Source organism: Epinephelus lanceolatus, chromosome 11 (assembly GCF_041903045.1).
Source record: "Epinephelus lanceolatus isolate andai-2023 chromosome 11, ASM4190304v1, whole genome shotgun sequence".
NCBI classification, from domain to species: Eukaryota; Metazoa; Chordata; class Actinopteri; order Perciformes; family Serranidae; genus Epinephelus; species Epinephelus lanceolatus.
The window spans coordinates 42,486,014-42,504,329 of NC_135744.1; the positions used below are offsets into that span (position 1 = coordinate 42,486,014).

An 18,316-nucleotide genomic window follows, 5' to 3' on the forward strand; every position below is an offset into this window, starting at 1 on the left:
GGCAACTGAAGACAACATATAAATACAAACTACAGTAAACTACAATACTGTACATGAAAACTTAAAATTAATGATAAAAACACACTGAAACGTCTGAAAATAACAAACTACTGCAGCCTTGGTGCATGTGTATGTGTGACACAGTGTCTGTGTGTTTTGCATACATATAATATAAAACGCCATCTGCCAGGACCTGAGGCCGTTCTTGCCCTACTACCCTCCTTGCTTCTCTTCCTCTGGTTCATTTTTCTCCTCTACCTCTCATCCCTCTCTCCTACATTGTTGTTGCAAGCGTTTTAAATGTGGGAAATAAGCGTGCGCACACCTCGAACATACATCACACACAATATATAATCACACAATAATGTGTTCACAAACAACAGACAGAAAGACTGAACGCTACATTTCTCTCTGTCTCGCACACACACACACACACACAAATGAGGTTAATGAAGATGAATGTGGGGGCACAGTCCTATTGACATCCTATGTCTCTAATTGTGGCCCTGTTCTTCAAGGACATGGTGGTAAGACAAGCAGGGAGACGACAGGAATAGATCTGATGAGGAGAAACTGTGGAATAATCATGCGACTTGGAAGAGGTCTGTCTGATGCAGTGTCAATCACAATTAAAGGCAGGGTTTGACATTAGGGGGAAAATTATATGTGATGAGGTTTAAAAGCAGTGATAGCAGAGAGGGAAATGTCTGTAAAGAGAGGAGAAAGAAGAGGGAGAGTGAGGGAGGAGATATCGAGCAGGGAGGAAGGAGGAGGAGGAGCAGATCAGTGATCCAGAACAGTGAGCAGACAGAAGACACGAGTTAAGAGTTCGGTCAAACATAGAGCACAGCGGTGCATCAGCCGTCCTCACACACACACACATACACACACACACACAGGAGATAAAGACATACCTAAATCCTATGAAATGAGGCAACCTGCCCACCCCAGGATAATCCAGATTCACTTATGTGATGTCCTACCTGGTACGATGGAAACAGTGTCTCTCTCCCAGGACACGACGCTGACGTACTCCTGCACGGCGGCGGGGATGAGGCACTTGAACACAGCTACGTTGCCCCGCATCGAACGCTGGTCCGCCACCCGCACAGTGTAGGGCTCCCTGAAAACTACAAAATAAATACACACATGATATTGATAATGCTTTATAGCTCAGGATTTAAAAGGTGTATAGTTGATGTGTGGTGACCCATGATTCATATCTCACATCAGCTACCCTGATGCTGCCAATGGATGTGAGCCTTTTTGTTCTGAGACAAAACCTTCTTGTGTTTACATCATCAAAAACACCACATTATCACTTCACAGCACAATGCCCTCTCATTATTAACCACAGACCTTTACATTCATTCACTGGACGTGACTGGCCTACGGTTTCTAATTCTGCTATTTCACCATAAATGGCGCGAGCCGCCATTAAGCAGGATAATCATGGAAATGGTCCTCTAGCTTTGGCGTGACATCATCACGAAACTGATCTCCTGTTTTTTAGCACAGAACTTTAAAAGGATAAAACACAGTGATTTCCACATTTACAGTAAACTGGAGGCTCACTGGCGCTTCAGTTTATGCAGGTTCATGCAATATTTTACACTCTGGTGAATGAGCAGGGACTCATTAGCAAAATCACATGAAAGCTAGGACGTATCCGAAGGTTGCTAAGAAACTGGTTCGGAATCCCTTCCCTGGTAACAGACACGATGACAGCATGCATACATTCCTGCTGCAGGCAGGAAACACATGCAAGTGCATGGAAATTTACATCTTCTTTGAACGCTGATGAGTGGAATAAAGCAGCTCTGTCAAGCTCTTTTGAAATAACGCAGAATGAACCACCACTGATGTGAATTTGCTTAGATATTGTTCCAGTTATTGTTCGATGGCAGCGGCAAGTGCAACACCACGGCCGCAAGACTGAACCCCGAGATAAAGTGTCCGCATCCTGTGTGACCGTAACCTGTGCACCAGAGCTGCCGGGCCCGACAGAGGCCGCTGGCTGCAGGATGTTTGGTTCATGCTAATCCCTCGCCTCCTGAGGCCAGGCTTTTGGGTCATGTGGGAATGAAGGCAGCAACCGGCTGGCATGCAGCTCAGGGTCCTGGCTCAAATCCTCAACTTGGCGCTAGTATTAGTATTAGAATGAATATGAGTATTAGTTCAGGTCGGTGTTGGGAGGCAGAATATGAAAACAGATGTTGATGGCAGGAGGGAAGGGGGAGGGACCGACTGGCCTGAATGAATGATGGGAAGGAGGGGGAGGCGGGACGATAGATGCACTGTGACTATCATCCAGCTGTAGCTTTGTTCCAGCTGCAGTTTGATGTAACTGTCTGTTTGGTGAAATTTCACTTTCTTCTTCTTCTTCGTGTATCTCTGCTGGTTGTAGAGCTGCAGGAACACAAACCCCCAGACGGACTATTTTACTTCAGATGAGGTCTCGCTTATTAAAGCAGCCTCACGCGGTCCAATCAATGGAAAGCACCAATTAGGTTTGTTAATGAGAGATAATTAAAGAAGTGTGCTGTGGCTATATTTAGTCTGGCACAAGAGGACAGTTTGAAGAATGAGGGAGCAGGGAGGAGGAGGAGGAGGAGGAGGAGGAGGACAGAAAAGAGAATATGATGGCAACAGAGGCAGCTTTTGGTCAAACTGTCCAAAAATAGAGTTCTGCTCCATCGAGTCTTTCTTCTAAGTGACTCGTGAAAATAATTAATTTCTTCTCTTTTGTCACTGAAAAGATGCCTTAGATATTTTTCCATGTACGGTAACAGTATATCAAAAAATATTAGTTTCTGTTTTAGGTCAGCATACAGAGCTGTAATAGATGCTGATAAGGTCACTGACTCTGTCTTTATCGTGAGGTGATGAATTACTTTTCTCACCTTGCAAAGCTTTGAAAAGCACTCCTGAAAAGGACGTTCCTGCCTTTATTGCATTAACCTTTTAAAAAGTGACGGACTGTCGATGAGCATGAAGCGATAATGTGATATAACCTATTGTCACACTTTTTCCGTCTCATGCGATCAGGTTATATCATCTAAAAATCATGCTGGAGTTGCTGCTGAACTCTGAGTACTGTAGAGGTTGTGTTTCTGATTTCATCCTACCAGATGGTGCCGTGCTGTAGATGGAGCTGAAGGGGTTATGTGGGAATAAAGTGCAGTGGTTCATCACCAGCTCAGTCAAATAGGTGTGAGCGAAGGCCGAGGCCTGGTGTAGTATGTGATGCAGATGTTCTCTCTGTAGACTGTGTTCTAGGTCAATCTGTGTTCAGGTCGAGACGGGCTATTTTAGGGCAGGTGATTCTGTGTGTGGGTAGGGCTTTTTGCAGCTGCCAATCACATCTGCTCTACTTTATGCTGTCACAACTGTCTCTTTTTGCTCCGTTCCTCTTCATGCTGTGTCTCACTTTGGCCTTTTGCTCCATAACCCTGGGCGGATAATAAGACAAGGGGCCCCCTGGACACAGAAATGCAAAGGGCCCCACCCCTCTCCTGCAGAGGAGCAAGACACACGGACTTTGTAGTGCATCTCTTTTTAGTTCTTATGCATCTTTTTGTGGTTTTATGTCTCCTTTTGGTTGATTTGTGTGTCTTTGTGGTCTTTATGATACTCTTCCTGGTCAGTACATGTTTACTTGAGACATTTTGCAAGTACAGACCAAAGGGACCTCTGACACTTTGGGCTCCTGGGACTTGGCCCAGTTGGCCCCTTCAGTCTTTCCTCTCCTGACTGTGCTACTAACTCACCAGCTTTGATGCGGATGTTGGGGCTGCGGATCTTGCTGGCTTGGTTTTCGGCTGTGCAGAAGTAGTCGTTGTCGTGGATGTAGCTGTTGTAGGCGGAGGGCGAGAAGGGGTACAGCTGTAGGGTGCCATTGGTGCCATTGGATTTTGATCCAAATTGGGTGAAATTAGCACTCAGCACACTCTGCTCGTTGTTAAATCATGACTGTGTGTTTTTCTTTTTTACAAAATGGATCAAATTGGTTTTTCTCTCTATACTTCTCGCCTATTTAATATCGCTGGTTGAAAGCTGAATTTTCAACACAATGTCAATGTTTATCACATAACAATAAACGCAAACTTTCAGTGGTGGAGTCTGCACGCTTTGATATATTTTCACTTTGGACTGAAGCTTTAATGGTTAATTATAATAAGACAAGGGGCCCCCTGGACACAGAAATGCAAAGGGCCCCACCCCTCTCCTGCAGAGGAGCAAGACACACGGACTTTGTAGTGCATCTCTTTTTAGTTCTTATGCATCTTTTTGTGGTTTTATGTCTCCTTTTGGTTGATTTGTGTGTCTTTGTGGTCTTTATGATACTCTTCCTGGTCAGTACATGTTTACTTGAGACATTTTGCAAGTACAGACCAAAGGGACCTCTGACACTTTGGGCTCCTGGGACTTGGCCCAGTTGGCCCCTTCAGTCTTTCCTCTCCTGACTGTGCTACTAACTCACCAGCTTTGATGCGGATGTTGGGGCTGCGGATCTTGCCGGCTTGGTTTTCGGCTGTGCAGAAGTAGTCGTTGTCGTGGATGTAGCTGTTGTAGGCGGAGGGCGAGAAGGGGTACAGCTGTAGGGTGCCATTGGCGTGCACGTGGCGGATGTGGGGCACGTCGTAGATGTCGTCGCCGGTGGCCAGGTACCAGCGCAGTATGGCACTGGGGGTGCCCCCTGCTGGACAGGGCAGGGACACCCCCACCGAGCTGGAGTAGGTTACCCTCTGCAGGGAGGCATTCACAAAGTACAGCCTGGTGGAGCCCACATCCTCACTGTGTACTGCAAACAGACAACACAACATCACTTAACAGGCCGAGGTGAAGGTGAGAGGCCAACAATAAGCACCTGTTATGCGCTGTACACACAAAGAAGCTAACAGGATTCCACTGCTGCTGATTTAAAGCAATCGCATCACATTAATGGACAATAAAATGGACACAGTGGGAATGTCCTTCAAATGTGTTGCGAAATAATCATAACAAATATATGTCAAATGTCCAGCTGCAAACATCAGTCATGTGATCCAGAAAGCCAGGGATTTGGGCTAAAGCCTGTGATGGTTTAGATGGATCGGAGTGGGGAGGAGCCTGTTACCTCCGCACAGTGTGTGCACACATACACAAACAAAGACAGAGAGAGGGAACTCGATGATAGGTTATGTGATTGGAATTTCTATGCCAGACGCAGAGATTTAAGTCGATTTAATCTCCTTACATATTTAACACACACACACATGCACACGCATACTCACAAACGCGCACACACACACACACACACACACACACACACAGGAATGTTCTTCACTGGCACTCCGATTAAACACATACAGCTCGAGCAGAGGTAGAAGAGTGAAGAGAAGAGGAGGAGGGGAGTCTCTTAAATTTGGGGTCATAATAGGACAGATTAGAGGAGAAAGAAGAGTGTGTGTGTTGGGGGGGGGCACTGCTGACAGACAGATGTGGATGTTAACCACCACTGCTTCTAAATGATATCATCTAATACACACCACCCCACTGCATGTTCACCGTGTTAGTGTTCAGTTCAGCACAGAAAGTGTGTAAAACATGATGGAAGATACTAACAGATACTGAAGGATCCGGGATTTTGATCCAAATTGGGTGAAATTAGCGCTCAGCACACTCTGCTCGTTGTTAAATCATGACTGTGTGTTTTTCTTTTTTACAAAATGGATCAAATTGGTTTTTCTCTCTATACTTCTCGCCTATTTAATACCGCTGGTTGAAAGCTGAATTTTCAACACAATGTCAATGTTTATCACATAACAATAAACGCAAACTTTCAGTGGTGGAGTCTGCACGCTTTGATATATTTTCACTTTGGACTGAAGCTTTAATGGTTAATTATAATTATTAACATTTGATAACGTCACAAAAATTTTACCTCAGCCTCGGGTCTAGACCTGCGATGATTAATCAGTAGGTTGTCAATTATTAAATCAATCACCAACAAATTTGATAATCAATTAAACGTAGTTTTTAAAAGGAAAAAAAAAATTCCAGCTTCTTAAATGTGAATATCTGGATTCTTGAATCCTCTCTGACGGTAAACTGAACATCTTTTCATTGTGGACAAAACACGATATTTGAGGATGTCATTTTGGGCTTTGGAAAAGACTGATCTTCTGATCATTTATAGACTAAACACCTAATTGATTAATCAAGAGAATGTTTGGTAGATTAATCGACAGTTAAAAGTTTAGTGGTCAGGTTTACTCTTTGTGCTTTATAATTAATGAACATCAGTTAATTTCATGAACTGTTTTTTAATTACAAAACAGATCGGATGATTTCTTCTAGTCTGAAAACATTTTGTCAGAACTGATACTGAAACAAAACAGCTGAAGGTCTGGGACTATAGATCTATAGAACTATAGAACTTATAGTTCATATGTCAAAGTTCAGCATGTCAGCAACATATCATTAAAAATAGATCTAGAAATATGTCTGCAAAACACAGTAAGTTGATTCAGTATTTATAATATAAACACTAAGGCTGCAACTAATGACTCTTATTTTGTATTTTTATAAACTGATTAATCAATGCCCATCAACATTCCCTACAGCTGATGTCATCACATTACTTGTCTTGTCCGATCAACACTCCAAAACCCAAAGATAATTCAATTTATTATCACGTAAGATGAGGAAAAGCAGCATATTCTCATGCCTGAGTACCAGCAAGGAGAGAATATTCTCCCTCTTTGATTGAAAATGATTCATTATTGTCAAAATGTTTGGCCTTTCATTTTTCTGTCGATCGACTAATTGATTGATTGACTGCTTTTTAGGAAGTGAAAACGGTTTTGGGTCCCCTGTGATCCAGATTATGTGTTCTATGACTCTGTGTAACACCTGCTAACTTCTAAGTTCACTTTAAATAGCAGCACTGAGTACAGGACATCAATCAAGACCTGCACTAAGTGTACAAAAACATATTATGTTCCATGACACAGAGGTACACACATCCTGTGTCTGCAGATACAAGTTTTGATATTTAGATGATCATTACATTATTTGTCATTATCATAGCCTCTTCATGATGGCAACTGTGCTGGACCAGCAGAATGATAGTCTTCCTCAAGGAACATTGTCACTTCATATCTGAATAATCATGGACTCATGCTGAGGCTGAGGAAACAGGGTAAGTGAGAAGCATCCTGTTGCTCACATTGTGTGAGCCATTATTAGGTTTTCACAGGTACATGAAGCGCAGTACCCAAAATAGTTGTGACAATAAAAAGAATCATGGGCGTGAACAGTGACGGTGCAAACAGAAGAACATTAAGAGAATCAATCACCACCATCAACAGTGTCACTGCGCTGGCACCGAGCTCAGCGCGCCAGACTGAAGAAAGACACAGTGATCTTTATCATCCAGGAGGGTTCTTGAATAATTCCAGCTTCCTTTCAAAGAAGTGCTTCTATCTGTAGACTGGAGATTGATAAAGCTGGGCAGAATGTTACAGATGGTATATGAACATGTGTCTGCCAGTCCAGTGGTGGGCTGCAAAAACCAGGTCAGACTCCCTCCCCTCTGCAGATTACTGATAATGGCCCCTGAGCATAAAGCCCATATTAAAGATTGCAATATCTATAATCTCCCAATGGGGGGACAGGACTAAAGTGGAGGAGTGAGGGGGTCACCCTGAGAGCTCGGGGGGGCTGGGCAGCAGGAGAACCTCTCATACAGTAGATTATATGGCCTGGGGGCCTGGGCACTGGGGGGCGGGGGCGCACTGGGACTGATGGAGTGGGAAGTGGAATAGAAAGGGGATCAGAGCAAACTCCCACCACTCAGAGCCTGTCAAAACCAGGCGAGCCACACATGCACTCTCCCGACACACACACATGCGTGCGCATAAACACATACACACTCCAAGCAGCTCTCAGCGCTCAGTCACACTGGGAGGAGGCAGAGCGGGTTGCCATGGTGGCGCTGGCACTTGAAAGCTGCGACTGAATAAAAAAAACAATGCAACAATTTAACTGAGCAACAGTGACCCACACTGAAGGATCTAAATTTAGAAACTTCAAGTCACCAAACCCAAAATTCTGTCACACCATCTCTGATATTTGCAGGTTGCAAAAAAGCTGAAGTGAGTAAATATGTTTGAAACAAGAAGCAGAGAGTGCATGCAGGTACGCAGATTGTTCATTTATGTGTGAATACCCATCAAATTCTGTGTAAATGCCTAACATGCCAGCAGTGGCCGAGCCAGTCAGGGATAGATTGAAAAACTTGTTTGGCGATGTGTGTTCAGGCACAGCAACATTAGCGCATCAGACTGGGTGTGCTCCAAAACTCAACTGGCACCAGTGACTGCTGGACTTTCCACTCCATTTCAAACCAACAGTCAAAAAATTACAAAGCACCTGTGCCATCCTGCGTAGACGGCTGGTGTGGCAGGGCATCAAAATGCCCCACGCACCAACAGTGAGGTAAAGAACAGAGACTGCATGCTAAACACATCTTTGTCATGGCTGAGTCCAAATGGAAACGTTCTGAAATGTCAAAGTCAAAGATGAAGTTGGGCCAGCTGCACTCACCCTAACACACAGCCTTTCAACATGTTTATATATGTTGGCATTGTACCATTCTGCAAAACACGGATATGTTACATGATGTATCACATCAACGTTTCTAATGTGACGCAGTGTGAGCTGCCTTTGTCATCCGGAAGTGGAGGACGGCATGACACCTAGGCGAGACACCTGCTGAGCTGCAGACCACTGTTCAAGACCGACAAACTACAAAACCGGTTGTGATTCATCGCTGTGTTTTCTGTGACTTTTAGCCACCAAACGTGGGTGTTTTTTAGGAACTTGTTGCTGTTTTTCCAGCATGGTCAGTGACACAAAAAGTGGCTGTTTTTGGAGTAGTACATGGTCTGTTCCTCACCATAACCAAGTGGTGTTTGTGCCTAAACTGAACCACACATTAACCACAGCATGCTGAATCTTAAAGTTTCAGGGTATCCTCTAAATAATAACAGATAGATGTAATGTATCCGTGGTTTGCATTTGTTTCTGGCAACTGGGACAGCTCATTTAATGTTCAACCACTACACAGATCAATTAAATGTTAAGGTTTGGCCAAACAGTTTGATTTAATGTAAAGTTAAAGGAATACTTCATCCAACAAATGACCATTTGTTTATCACTCACCTCGTGTTACGATGCATTCATGAAGAAAACTTTTTTTCTGGCACATGCCTCCATGGTGAAGAAGGAATCCAAAAACTGAGAAAAATTCTTGATGAATTTAAGTCAAAGGCAACTGCTGTTTAAAAACTCTCACGCAACACGTGCAGTGTAATCCAGCTGGTCGCACAGTACTTCCAAACACATGCATTTTACTATAACTGAACTCTAAGTGAAACCTGTGTATGCTCTCATCAAAGCCAGTCCATTGACTAAAACAGTAATTTTACCTTGATGAACACGGGAGCTGCTGCTCTACTGCCGCCTGAATCAGTTTGTGTTATTGTGTGACTTTTGTGTTTAAAAGGGTTGATTCAGATTTACCAAAGTCACAGAATGACAATTCAGCAAGGTGACGTTACTGTTTTTGTCAGTGAAGTCCAGCTTTGATGAGAGCATAGAGAAGTTTCACCTTTACTTCAGTTCTTAAAAAGGAAGGTTTTAATGAAAATGCATGTGTTTGGGGGGAACTGAGCATACGACTGAATAAATGAGACTCGGATTTTACTGCAGAAGTTGTGTGAGAGTTTTTAAACAGATGTTTTGACATATTTTGGTGTTGTTTTATATGGACTTCCTTTGACTTGAATTCATCAAGGATTTTTTCTGTTTTTTGGATTCTTCGTTCTCTGGAGGTTTGTGACAAAAAAAGTTTTTTTCATGAATTCAGCAGAACACAGGGCGAGTAATTGATATGCAAATGATCATTTGGGGGGTGAAATATTCCTTTAAGGGTTAATTCATGGTCATGCCATCTTACCATAGCTGAACCTTTTTTTTTAAGCATATTGAAATCTAATTTCTGCCACTCAGATTTTTACAAAACCTTTGATTGATAGGGATCTTTAAGGAAATGTGCAAGATATGTGTCGATCACAGTCCTGACAGTAAAATACTAGAGTTGTACCGATTCCAGTATCAAAAATGCCTCCGATACTGCCTAAAATGCGGTATCGGGTATCAGCGAGTACAGCCTATGACCAATCCGATACCACTTAATGCCTCACGTCATTACGCATACGCACACTACAGGCAAACGAAACGGAAACGGAGCAGAGTTTAAAAAGCATTCTACTGTAGCCTTTAAAATGTCTTTTTACCAAATTGTGTGGCTGCACTTTAACCTGTGTCTTGATCTGTGTCAACACTGGATAATAATAACAATAATAAAAAAGTTTTATGGCATTGATTCTACTATTATGTATTTATTTCTTAATATTTTACACAGAGTTTTAGGAGTTGAGACATACAACAGTTCATATCCCATCCATTTTTATTTTACGTGCTGGTATCAGATCGGTACTCGGTATCGGCAGATACCTAAGGTTCAGGGATCGGAATCAGTATCGGGAAGGAAAAAGTGGTATCAGTACATCTTTATAAAATACCAGTAGTAAAGTTATCAACCTGTCAAACCAGCACGCTGCCACTAACCAGTCACTACAGTGGACATACAGCTGGTTAGTGATATTATGTTTTTCATAAGTAAGACGTCAATGATAACAGATGTATGGTTATTTACTCATAGGTTAGTCTATCAGAAGAAATGCTGAATTTGAGTCTCAATGCTCTGTCAGTTTGCATTCTCACGTTAATCTATGGCTGCAATGCACAAGTTATTTTCATTATCAACTGGTGATCAATTACTTAGACTCTTAAATGTTAAAAAATGGCAATTACAAGTTCCCAGAGTCCAAGGTGAGGTCTTAACATGTCTTGTTTTGTCTAACCAAGATTTTCAAAGCCAAAGATATTTTGCTTGCAGTGATAGAAAACAGAAAAGTGTCAGATCCTCCCATGAGAGAAGTTGGAAGCTGAAACGATTAATCAATCCTTGAAATAGCTGCCGATTAATTATCTGCCAATTGATGACTGTTATTTAACTAATTGTTTCAGCTCTACATTATTCTGATTTAATAGAGACACAATGAAACCTGCAAGTGGACATTAACACTTTGAGACAACTGTATCCCACACACATGGTGCCCCTGTCCATGTCAGCGACACCACCTCTCCCAGTGATGCACACCCACAAATATCTGACCCCGGCAGCGAGCGGACAGTCACTGCCCTGAGAGCAGTATTGACCAAAGCTGCAGGGGTTCCTGTGCTGCCGCTGCTGCACATCACCTGCACCCAGGAGGCTTCATCAACCTCGTTCAGACACAGCACCGGAGAGGAAACCATGCAGCCCTCACTGGGAGTGCTGGAGCACTGACGGCGCTGCTGGAGCTAAAGCTCAGGCTGTCAGAGTCGCAGCCACTGTTTTATACATCCTGCCAGAGCGCCACGCATGAATATGTATGTCAGAGAGGCAGAAGTCATAACCTATGCAAGGTTTCATCATGCATAATGCAGCTGATCTACGCCTCTCCAGGATGTGAGTGCGCACAGGCACAGGAGTGTACACACACACACACACACACACACACACACTTGATGCTCACAACTGTATTGTGATGCGGAGGTAAACAAACCCCAGAACCCCCAATGTTTCTCATACACACATTCTCACACCCAGAGCTCCCTGTGCCCAACCACAGGCAAAATACCTCCACACATTCCTCCTCTTCCTCTCTCACCCATCTCCGTCTTTCCAATTCGTTCTCACTGTAGAATCATTTTCACAGCATTTTATCTTTATTGGATTAAGTGATAGGAAACGCGATAAAGGTCAAAAGCAGGACTCAACTTAACAGAGACAAGACATCAGCCACGTGAACTGTCAAACACCTCTCCCTCCTCTCCCTCCTCTCCCTCCTCTTCTTCGCTGCTTGCTATTTTGGAAACAGCTTCATTTCCACCCAGACTGTGACTCTTGTGTTCACTCCCTTCCTGTCCTGCCGTCACTCATCCTTCAGGTGTTTTTCGGGACAGAAAGTTGTGTGTTTGATTGCAGGATTGAAATCGTGTGTGGAAACATACAGCAGTAGAGGAGAAAGTGGGAGGAGACGCACTGTCGGAAGGGGTGTGAATTGAATATTGGTGGGATGCAGGGGGATGAAGATAGGTGTAAGCTGATGGATAATCCTCAGGGGTCTGGCGTAAGTAGGTGGTTGGTGGGTGGAGAAGTCGGGGGGAAGGTTGTCGGGGTTACATCTAATCAAAGAAGGGGTATCGCCGCTCCCCACCTACTGTCTTTCTGTACACCCTGTCCCCAACAATCTGCTCCCCACCCCACCCACCCACCCACCAGCACCACAACTAACACCCCCCGGCCTGTGCTGTGTCAGTAAAAAAAAAAAAAAAGTGTGCTACTTCAGCAGTCCCCTGGGACCTGCTCCCCCTCACATCAAAGCAGCCAGTTTCTCTCTTAATGTGAATATCAAATCTGTGGATCACAAGTCCCAGCACAGTCTGCATAAACTGCCCCTCCCCCAACCTTTAATTCTGCCTAGTGATGAGGGAGAGAGAGGGAGGGGAGTTACTGCGAGAGGAAGCGATGGAGGGAGGGAGAGATGGAGAGAGATGGAGATAGAGAGAGAGAGATCCAACAAAAACAACTACTTGCTTCAGAGATTTGACATTTGCTGAACGCACCCTCCTTCTGAAAATGTGCCGCCCCAGCATCCAATAAAATTTGGAGGAGGTCTGGCTCAATTTAGCAAATCTTGCTAAAAAAAAAACAAAAACATCTTACTGTCGACTGTGTTCATTTGCATGTTCTGTTGTTGTTGTTGTTGTTTTAAATGACTAGTTCTTATTCATAATCTCGTTGGGATTTATAATAAATTCGAGGACGAATGGGAGAGCAGGGATGCCAGTGACAGAGCTGTGACATCCTATTGGTGGGAAGCTGGGAAGTGCAATGAGCTCCGTTTCTCTGCTGACAGTCTTCCAGCAGCACACTTTGCCCACCATTAGGCAACAACACTGATCAAGATGTGTGTGCAGATATTTTGTCTTTAGTTAATTTGAGAGGAATAACTGACACTTCTGTAGTTCAATTATATTTAACTTGTGGTTTTCCGAATTAAACCTGCAGGAGATGTAAAAGTCAAGTCGACTTCTTTGATTTAAAAATGTCCAGCAACAGTCAGTTTATAAGACATTTATATTTTTCATATTTTTGTGGGAGCACGTTTTCTCATTTGAAGTAAAAGGATCAGAGTGATGTATCCTACAGTCAAAATCACACCCACAGCTCATTTGTTTCTACTTCACCCCTCTTTAAGGTGGCTGCGCTGGTAAAATTAAATAATGCTGGGTTTGAGCTGGTTAAAAAATGCAGGCCTGTGCCCTGCCTGAGTAATGATTGGCACCCCTGTGGACCACACAGCTCTGTCACTGAGTGGTGCCTATAGCTCAGATTGCAGCTTTAATTGTGCAGCCTTGCAAAGGCAGCACAGGGAATTGGACTGGGGAGGGAAGGAGGGGGGATTTTTTTTTTTTTTTGCATATTTCTATTTGGAGCCGGTGAGCAGTGAGGAGGACGAGAGTGTGCCAGCGTGAGGGATCAGCTCATTGCTTTGGACACCTAGAAATAAATTCACGTTGTATCGTTTGAATGTTACACAAATCCTTTTTTTTAAAATTAATTTTGTCTAATTAATCAGATTTTAACATTCTTAGTTCAGACTAGGCCTACAGCAGGCCTGTGTGTTAAAGTGGATTTTATTCGCTAATTAATCAACAATTACAGTAATGCAGGCTGAGTTTGATTGAAAATGACAGCTGGGAGAAAACACAAGATTTTGTTTTGAAATGACCGATTAAAAATCACAATAAAATCCTTTAATTGGGTGACATCACTGAATAATAATAATAATAATAATATGCATTATGCTCTAATTGGTTAACTGGTGTTACCCTATGAGCATTTTTTTTTTTTTTTTGCAAAGATCTGTACATTACCATGATTGTCTACTAAATCTGATTTTTTTATTCAGTAGTGGATTTTTATATTTTTAAGAATAAATAAATACGTAAATAAACTGTAGTTTATCTCCTGCAGAAATAACACACAAAAAGTGTCCAACATTTAACCACGAGGGGTGTCCCCGTCACTTCCCCTCCTCCGCGCACCCGCCAAAACACACACACACACACACACACACACACACACACACACACACACAGAGAGACGCGGGGCGTGACGCACGCGCCGACACACGCGCGAACACGTCCGCGGGGTCCAGGTGCGCTATTAGTGAGGAACATGACCGGGCAAGTCTATAATCTGCACCCACGCCCCTGGAGTTTCTCATCTGGTGAAATAAATTTGCGCATATTAATATGATTCCGCAAAACCCAGAGGGACTCTGGGATCACAGCTTTCAAGGTGAATAATTGGTTTAAATCAGCAATAAATATTTGGTAAATGTGAATTTAAGAGAGTTGAGAAAAAGACAACAAACACAGCATATATGCAGCTGATTGATATTCGCCATTATTTGGGGAAAAGGAGGTTAAACCACTGTGAGAAATGCCAGAACTTAAAATGGCAAATGGACCTAATGGCCTATTTTAATCAACTCGTTTGCATCGAGAGACGCCATATTCATCCTTCCAGCAAATCCACCGAGCCCAGACTTTTTGCTAAATAAATGCACACCCTGTCAGGCCCTGTGCTAATAAGGGCAAAACAATATGTAAACATGGCTCCAAACAGGCAGGCTGCACAAAGGCCCTGGAAACGCTCTCATGTGGAGATGGTGTTGAATTTCTGTTATTTTCGACGCAGATTTGTTCAGGATTATTATAATGCACTGTAATAGCACAAGATCAACTTTGCAGCAGGATCAGGGATTTACTGCATACACTGCACAAGAAAGAATCCATTTAAACAAATAACCCGCCTTTTATATTTATAAACACAATTAAACAAAAGAAAGAAATTGAAGAGAGCAGATGAATTAAATAAGGAGGACAAATCTGAATGCACCAATTATGGCCTTTATGTGGGAGCACATCTATTAAACTAATAAGGCCGTTGTGGGGAAAAAGAGGCAGCCTTTTATTTGCCATCCAATTTTTAATGGCAACAATTTGTCATCACACGAAAGAAAGAATTTAAACCTCCCCAAAAATTCATCTAAAAAAATAGGAGCATGTCTGTGGAATGGAGCGCTTGTGCCAAATGAAAACAGCTGCAATTAGCAAAGGATACACAATGAGAGCGGCAGCATGTAAAAATCACAAACATCATACTCCAAACTTTACAGGACTGACACATTTCCAGTGAATTCGTTCTAAAATTGGTGATCAATTGATGTAATTGCAGGCCGATCCATGTTTTCATTTCTCTCTCACCCTCCCTCTGTATTTGCACCTCATTCTCCCTATTCAGCCATTTTACATATTCATAACTGGAGTTGGTAATGCGAAAACAATCCGTGCTATCAGCACCATCTGAGGCCGCTGCATAAAACCACACAACAGTCAGGTGAAAAAAAGAAATCACTTCACACCTTTACTTTTAAAATATTTCCACCATGCACTTCAGCTCAGCAGCTTTTAATATTTTGATTTAAAGAATCATTTTCTATCAATTCCTCATCACAAGGCATCCGAGGATACATCAAAGCACCAGCCACACAGCATTCACCGCCACAAATCAATCAAGGGTTCGATTAATTATCACTTTTCATTCAACTTAAACACAGTAAGACTCCAGCACTCAGTGCACAGGATGGGAAATATTTCAAGCATCTCTTTTTCTCTTACCTTCTTGGAGAGAGTACAGCAGGAGTAAAGTTACAAGCCACATGCCATAAATAGCAGGTATATTTTTCAGGAATATTTGGCAATCCTGGCAAGTGTGAGGCGCGGTTTTTTGGCCAGGCGGGTCTCCGTGCTGGACTGGCGACTGTGCTCCCCGGAGGTCTCTCCAGCCCTGCTGCCCCGCTAAGCATGGAGGGGAAATGAGAGGCGCCTCGGCCCCGCCCATGTCCCCTCCTCTCCTCCCAAGACTACTGTGCATACAAATCCATCCTCCCTACTCTAATCAAACACCGCGGAAACGATGGGTCACAGCAAAGCCGAGGGGTTGATGTGAGCTGAACAGTGGATTTTGGTCCAGTTAGGTCCAAACTGCCAGTGTGTGTGAGCGGCGGAGCTGCGCAGACAGATCTGTTGGCACCTTGGAGAGCGCACCCACCTGTGCGCCCCTGATGACCGCGTTTCTTTGCGCAATATGGATCTACAAACGCCGCTCAGGCTGCTGTGAAGACTCTAACAATGTATTCATATCTTTTCCTCTGAGTTTGGGCCTCAGTCACAGGGCCGTGGAGCTACAGCACAGACTAATGACTGTTTTTCTTTGTCTTTCGGAGCCATGAAACGTGCGTAGACATTTGCGCACAGATATGCACTGCAGATAGAGAGGAGGAGAAAGAAAGAGGGTAGCGGGGCGTGGGGCATGACACTTCCACACAGCAGGTAAATCAAATCAAATATAAAAGGTTTCAGTCAATCCTTAGAGGAAATTGAGCAACTTTCCATGTTGCTACCATCCCCTTTGACTCTGCTCGCTGTTGCGCCTGATGTGAAAAGCTCCCCTGCATAAGCATACATTAGGACGGTAAGTTGCAGGACACTCCCAGTTCATAGAATATTTAAAGTCACTGTGGAGGCCAGTGGTGGATCTGAGAAGTGGTCGTCTGCTGCAGCAGCCGCATAATCTGCACACACAGAAACACCAATAAAACTAAAGTGTTAAAAGAAAAAATGTGAACAGGCATTTTGTCTCTCAGGGTGATGTGAGGCGGAGAGTTGACTGATTGATACTTTCAGAGCACTGACACACAAAAATCCTGGAAAAAAAATCAACCATCGCAATGTCTTCAATAGAAGTTTATCTGGCATAATGTTGTATTAACATTTTACACACGACTCATATGAACAAGTATATCCGGACTGAATCAGATGGTTTTGAGAGGGATGCAGTCCCTTCAGACTAATGACAAAAATGATCAGATTAACAATATAGATGTGCATTTTATTGGTGTACATGTAATTAGGTTAATTAACTAATTATTACTTACTGTTTCCATTCTCTGATACAAACATAATCATTGCTTTGTTCACAAGTCAAAGCTCAAACTTTATGGGAGTAAAAGTTCCCAGCCTACATCTAAGAACACAATCCTGTAGCCTCAAGACAAATCAGCAAAGAAGAATTTTTTAGACACGTGTATTGACGCCTGTGGGTCAGAGGTCACCCACTGAAAACTTGGTTGTCTTTAAACTTGAGAAACTTCAAGACAAGGTGAGCAGCAGAACCTTCTCTCCTCTCCACACGGTGCTGCTGCGGTCTGATCTGATCTGATGTGACCGGAGGTTCAAGCCTCTGACTGCACATGCGGGTCACTGCTGACATCTGCTGGTCACACGCTCACATGCAAGCGGGCCCTGTTGGTGCATTTCAGCACAATGATTTATTGTAATATGACCTTGTAAGTTTAGATGTGATTATGTTTGTCATAATAAGCATCTAAATAACACTTGAGGATGTCTTGTGTGAAGTAAAAGCTCCACTAATAACAAAATGAAATAAAATGTTTAAATGTTGATGTGAACATTTCCTTTGTTATGTGATTTCATAAAGTTTAAATACATGATGCTTTGTTTTTTATAGAATGTGTAAAGAGAGGCGTCTGAAGAGCACAATGTGTGGGGAACAGGTTGATTTTAATTTTACACATGCAATACCCTGAGAGGCTGAAACTATCTGAGCACATTTGAACACATTTTTAGTTTTGCATATTCCTCTGCATGCAAGGACACGCCATGTTTTATTGGATGATTCACGTATTGTTAATGGCCGAACATAAAAATCAGAATCAACACACATCACAGATTTCAGAGCCTTCCCTCACCCCAGCCCTCCAAATATCAGAGGGAGGGAAGAAAATGAAGGTAAGATAACTTGGAATAGTGATTTGTTTAAAGGCTGATCTTAAATGTTTTTGTTATTGACAAGATGATGGGTTAGTCTCCATACTTTCCTCAGTGTGCTGTTGAAGACATTAAAGGAGCACGCCAGTGATTAAAAAGTCCAGTGTGTAGGATTTAGTGGCATCTAGTGGAGAGGCTGCAGAGCTGCAGCAGTAGGAGGACTAAGGTGGCT

General features: G+C 43.0%; 1 protein-coding gene across 1 annotated transcript in view; it reads right to left on the reverse strand.

Moving 5' to 3' along the window:
* LOC117268888 (cell adhesion molecule DSCAML1-like) overlaps positions 1-16,098 on the reverse strand; it is a 70,227-nt gene extending 54,129 nt beyond the window's left edge. The window contains exons 1-3 of the mRNA XM_033645644.2: positions 15,913-16,098; positions 4,484-4,804; positions 984-1,130 (exon numbers count right to left, since the gene is read on the reverse strand). Coding sequence (XP_033501535.1) covers positions 984-1,130; positions 4,484-4,804; positions 15,913-15,955 — 511 coding nt within the window. The 5' untranslated portion in view covers positions 15,956-16,098. The remainder of the gene's footprint in view (positions 1-983; positions 1,131-4,483; positions 4,805-15,912) is intronic.
* Between the last annotated feature and the right edge of the window lie 2,218 nt (positions 16,099-18,316).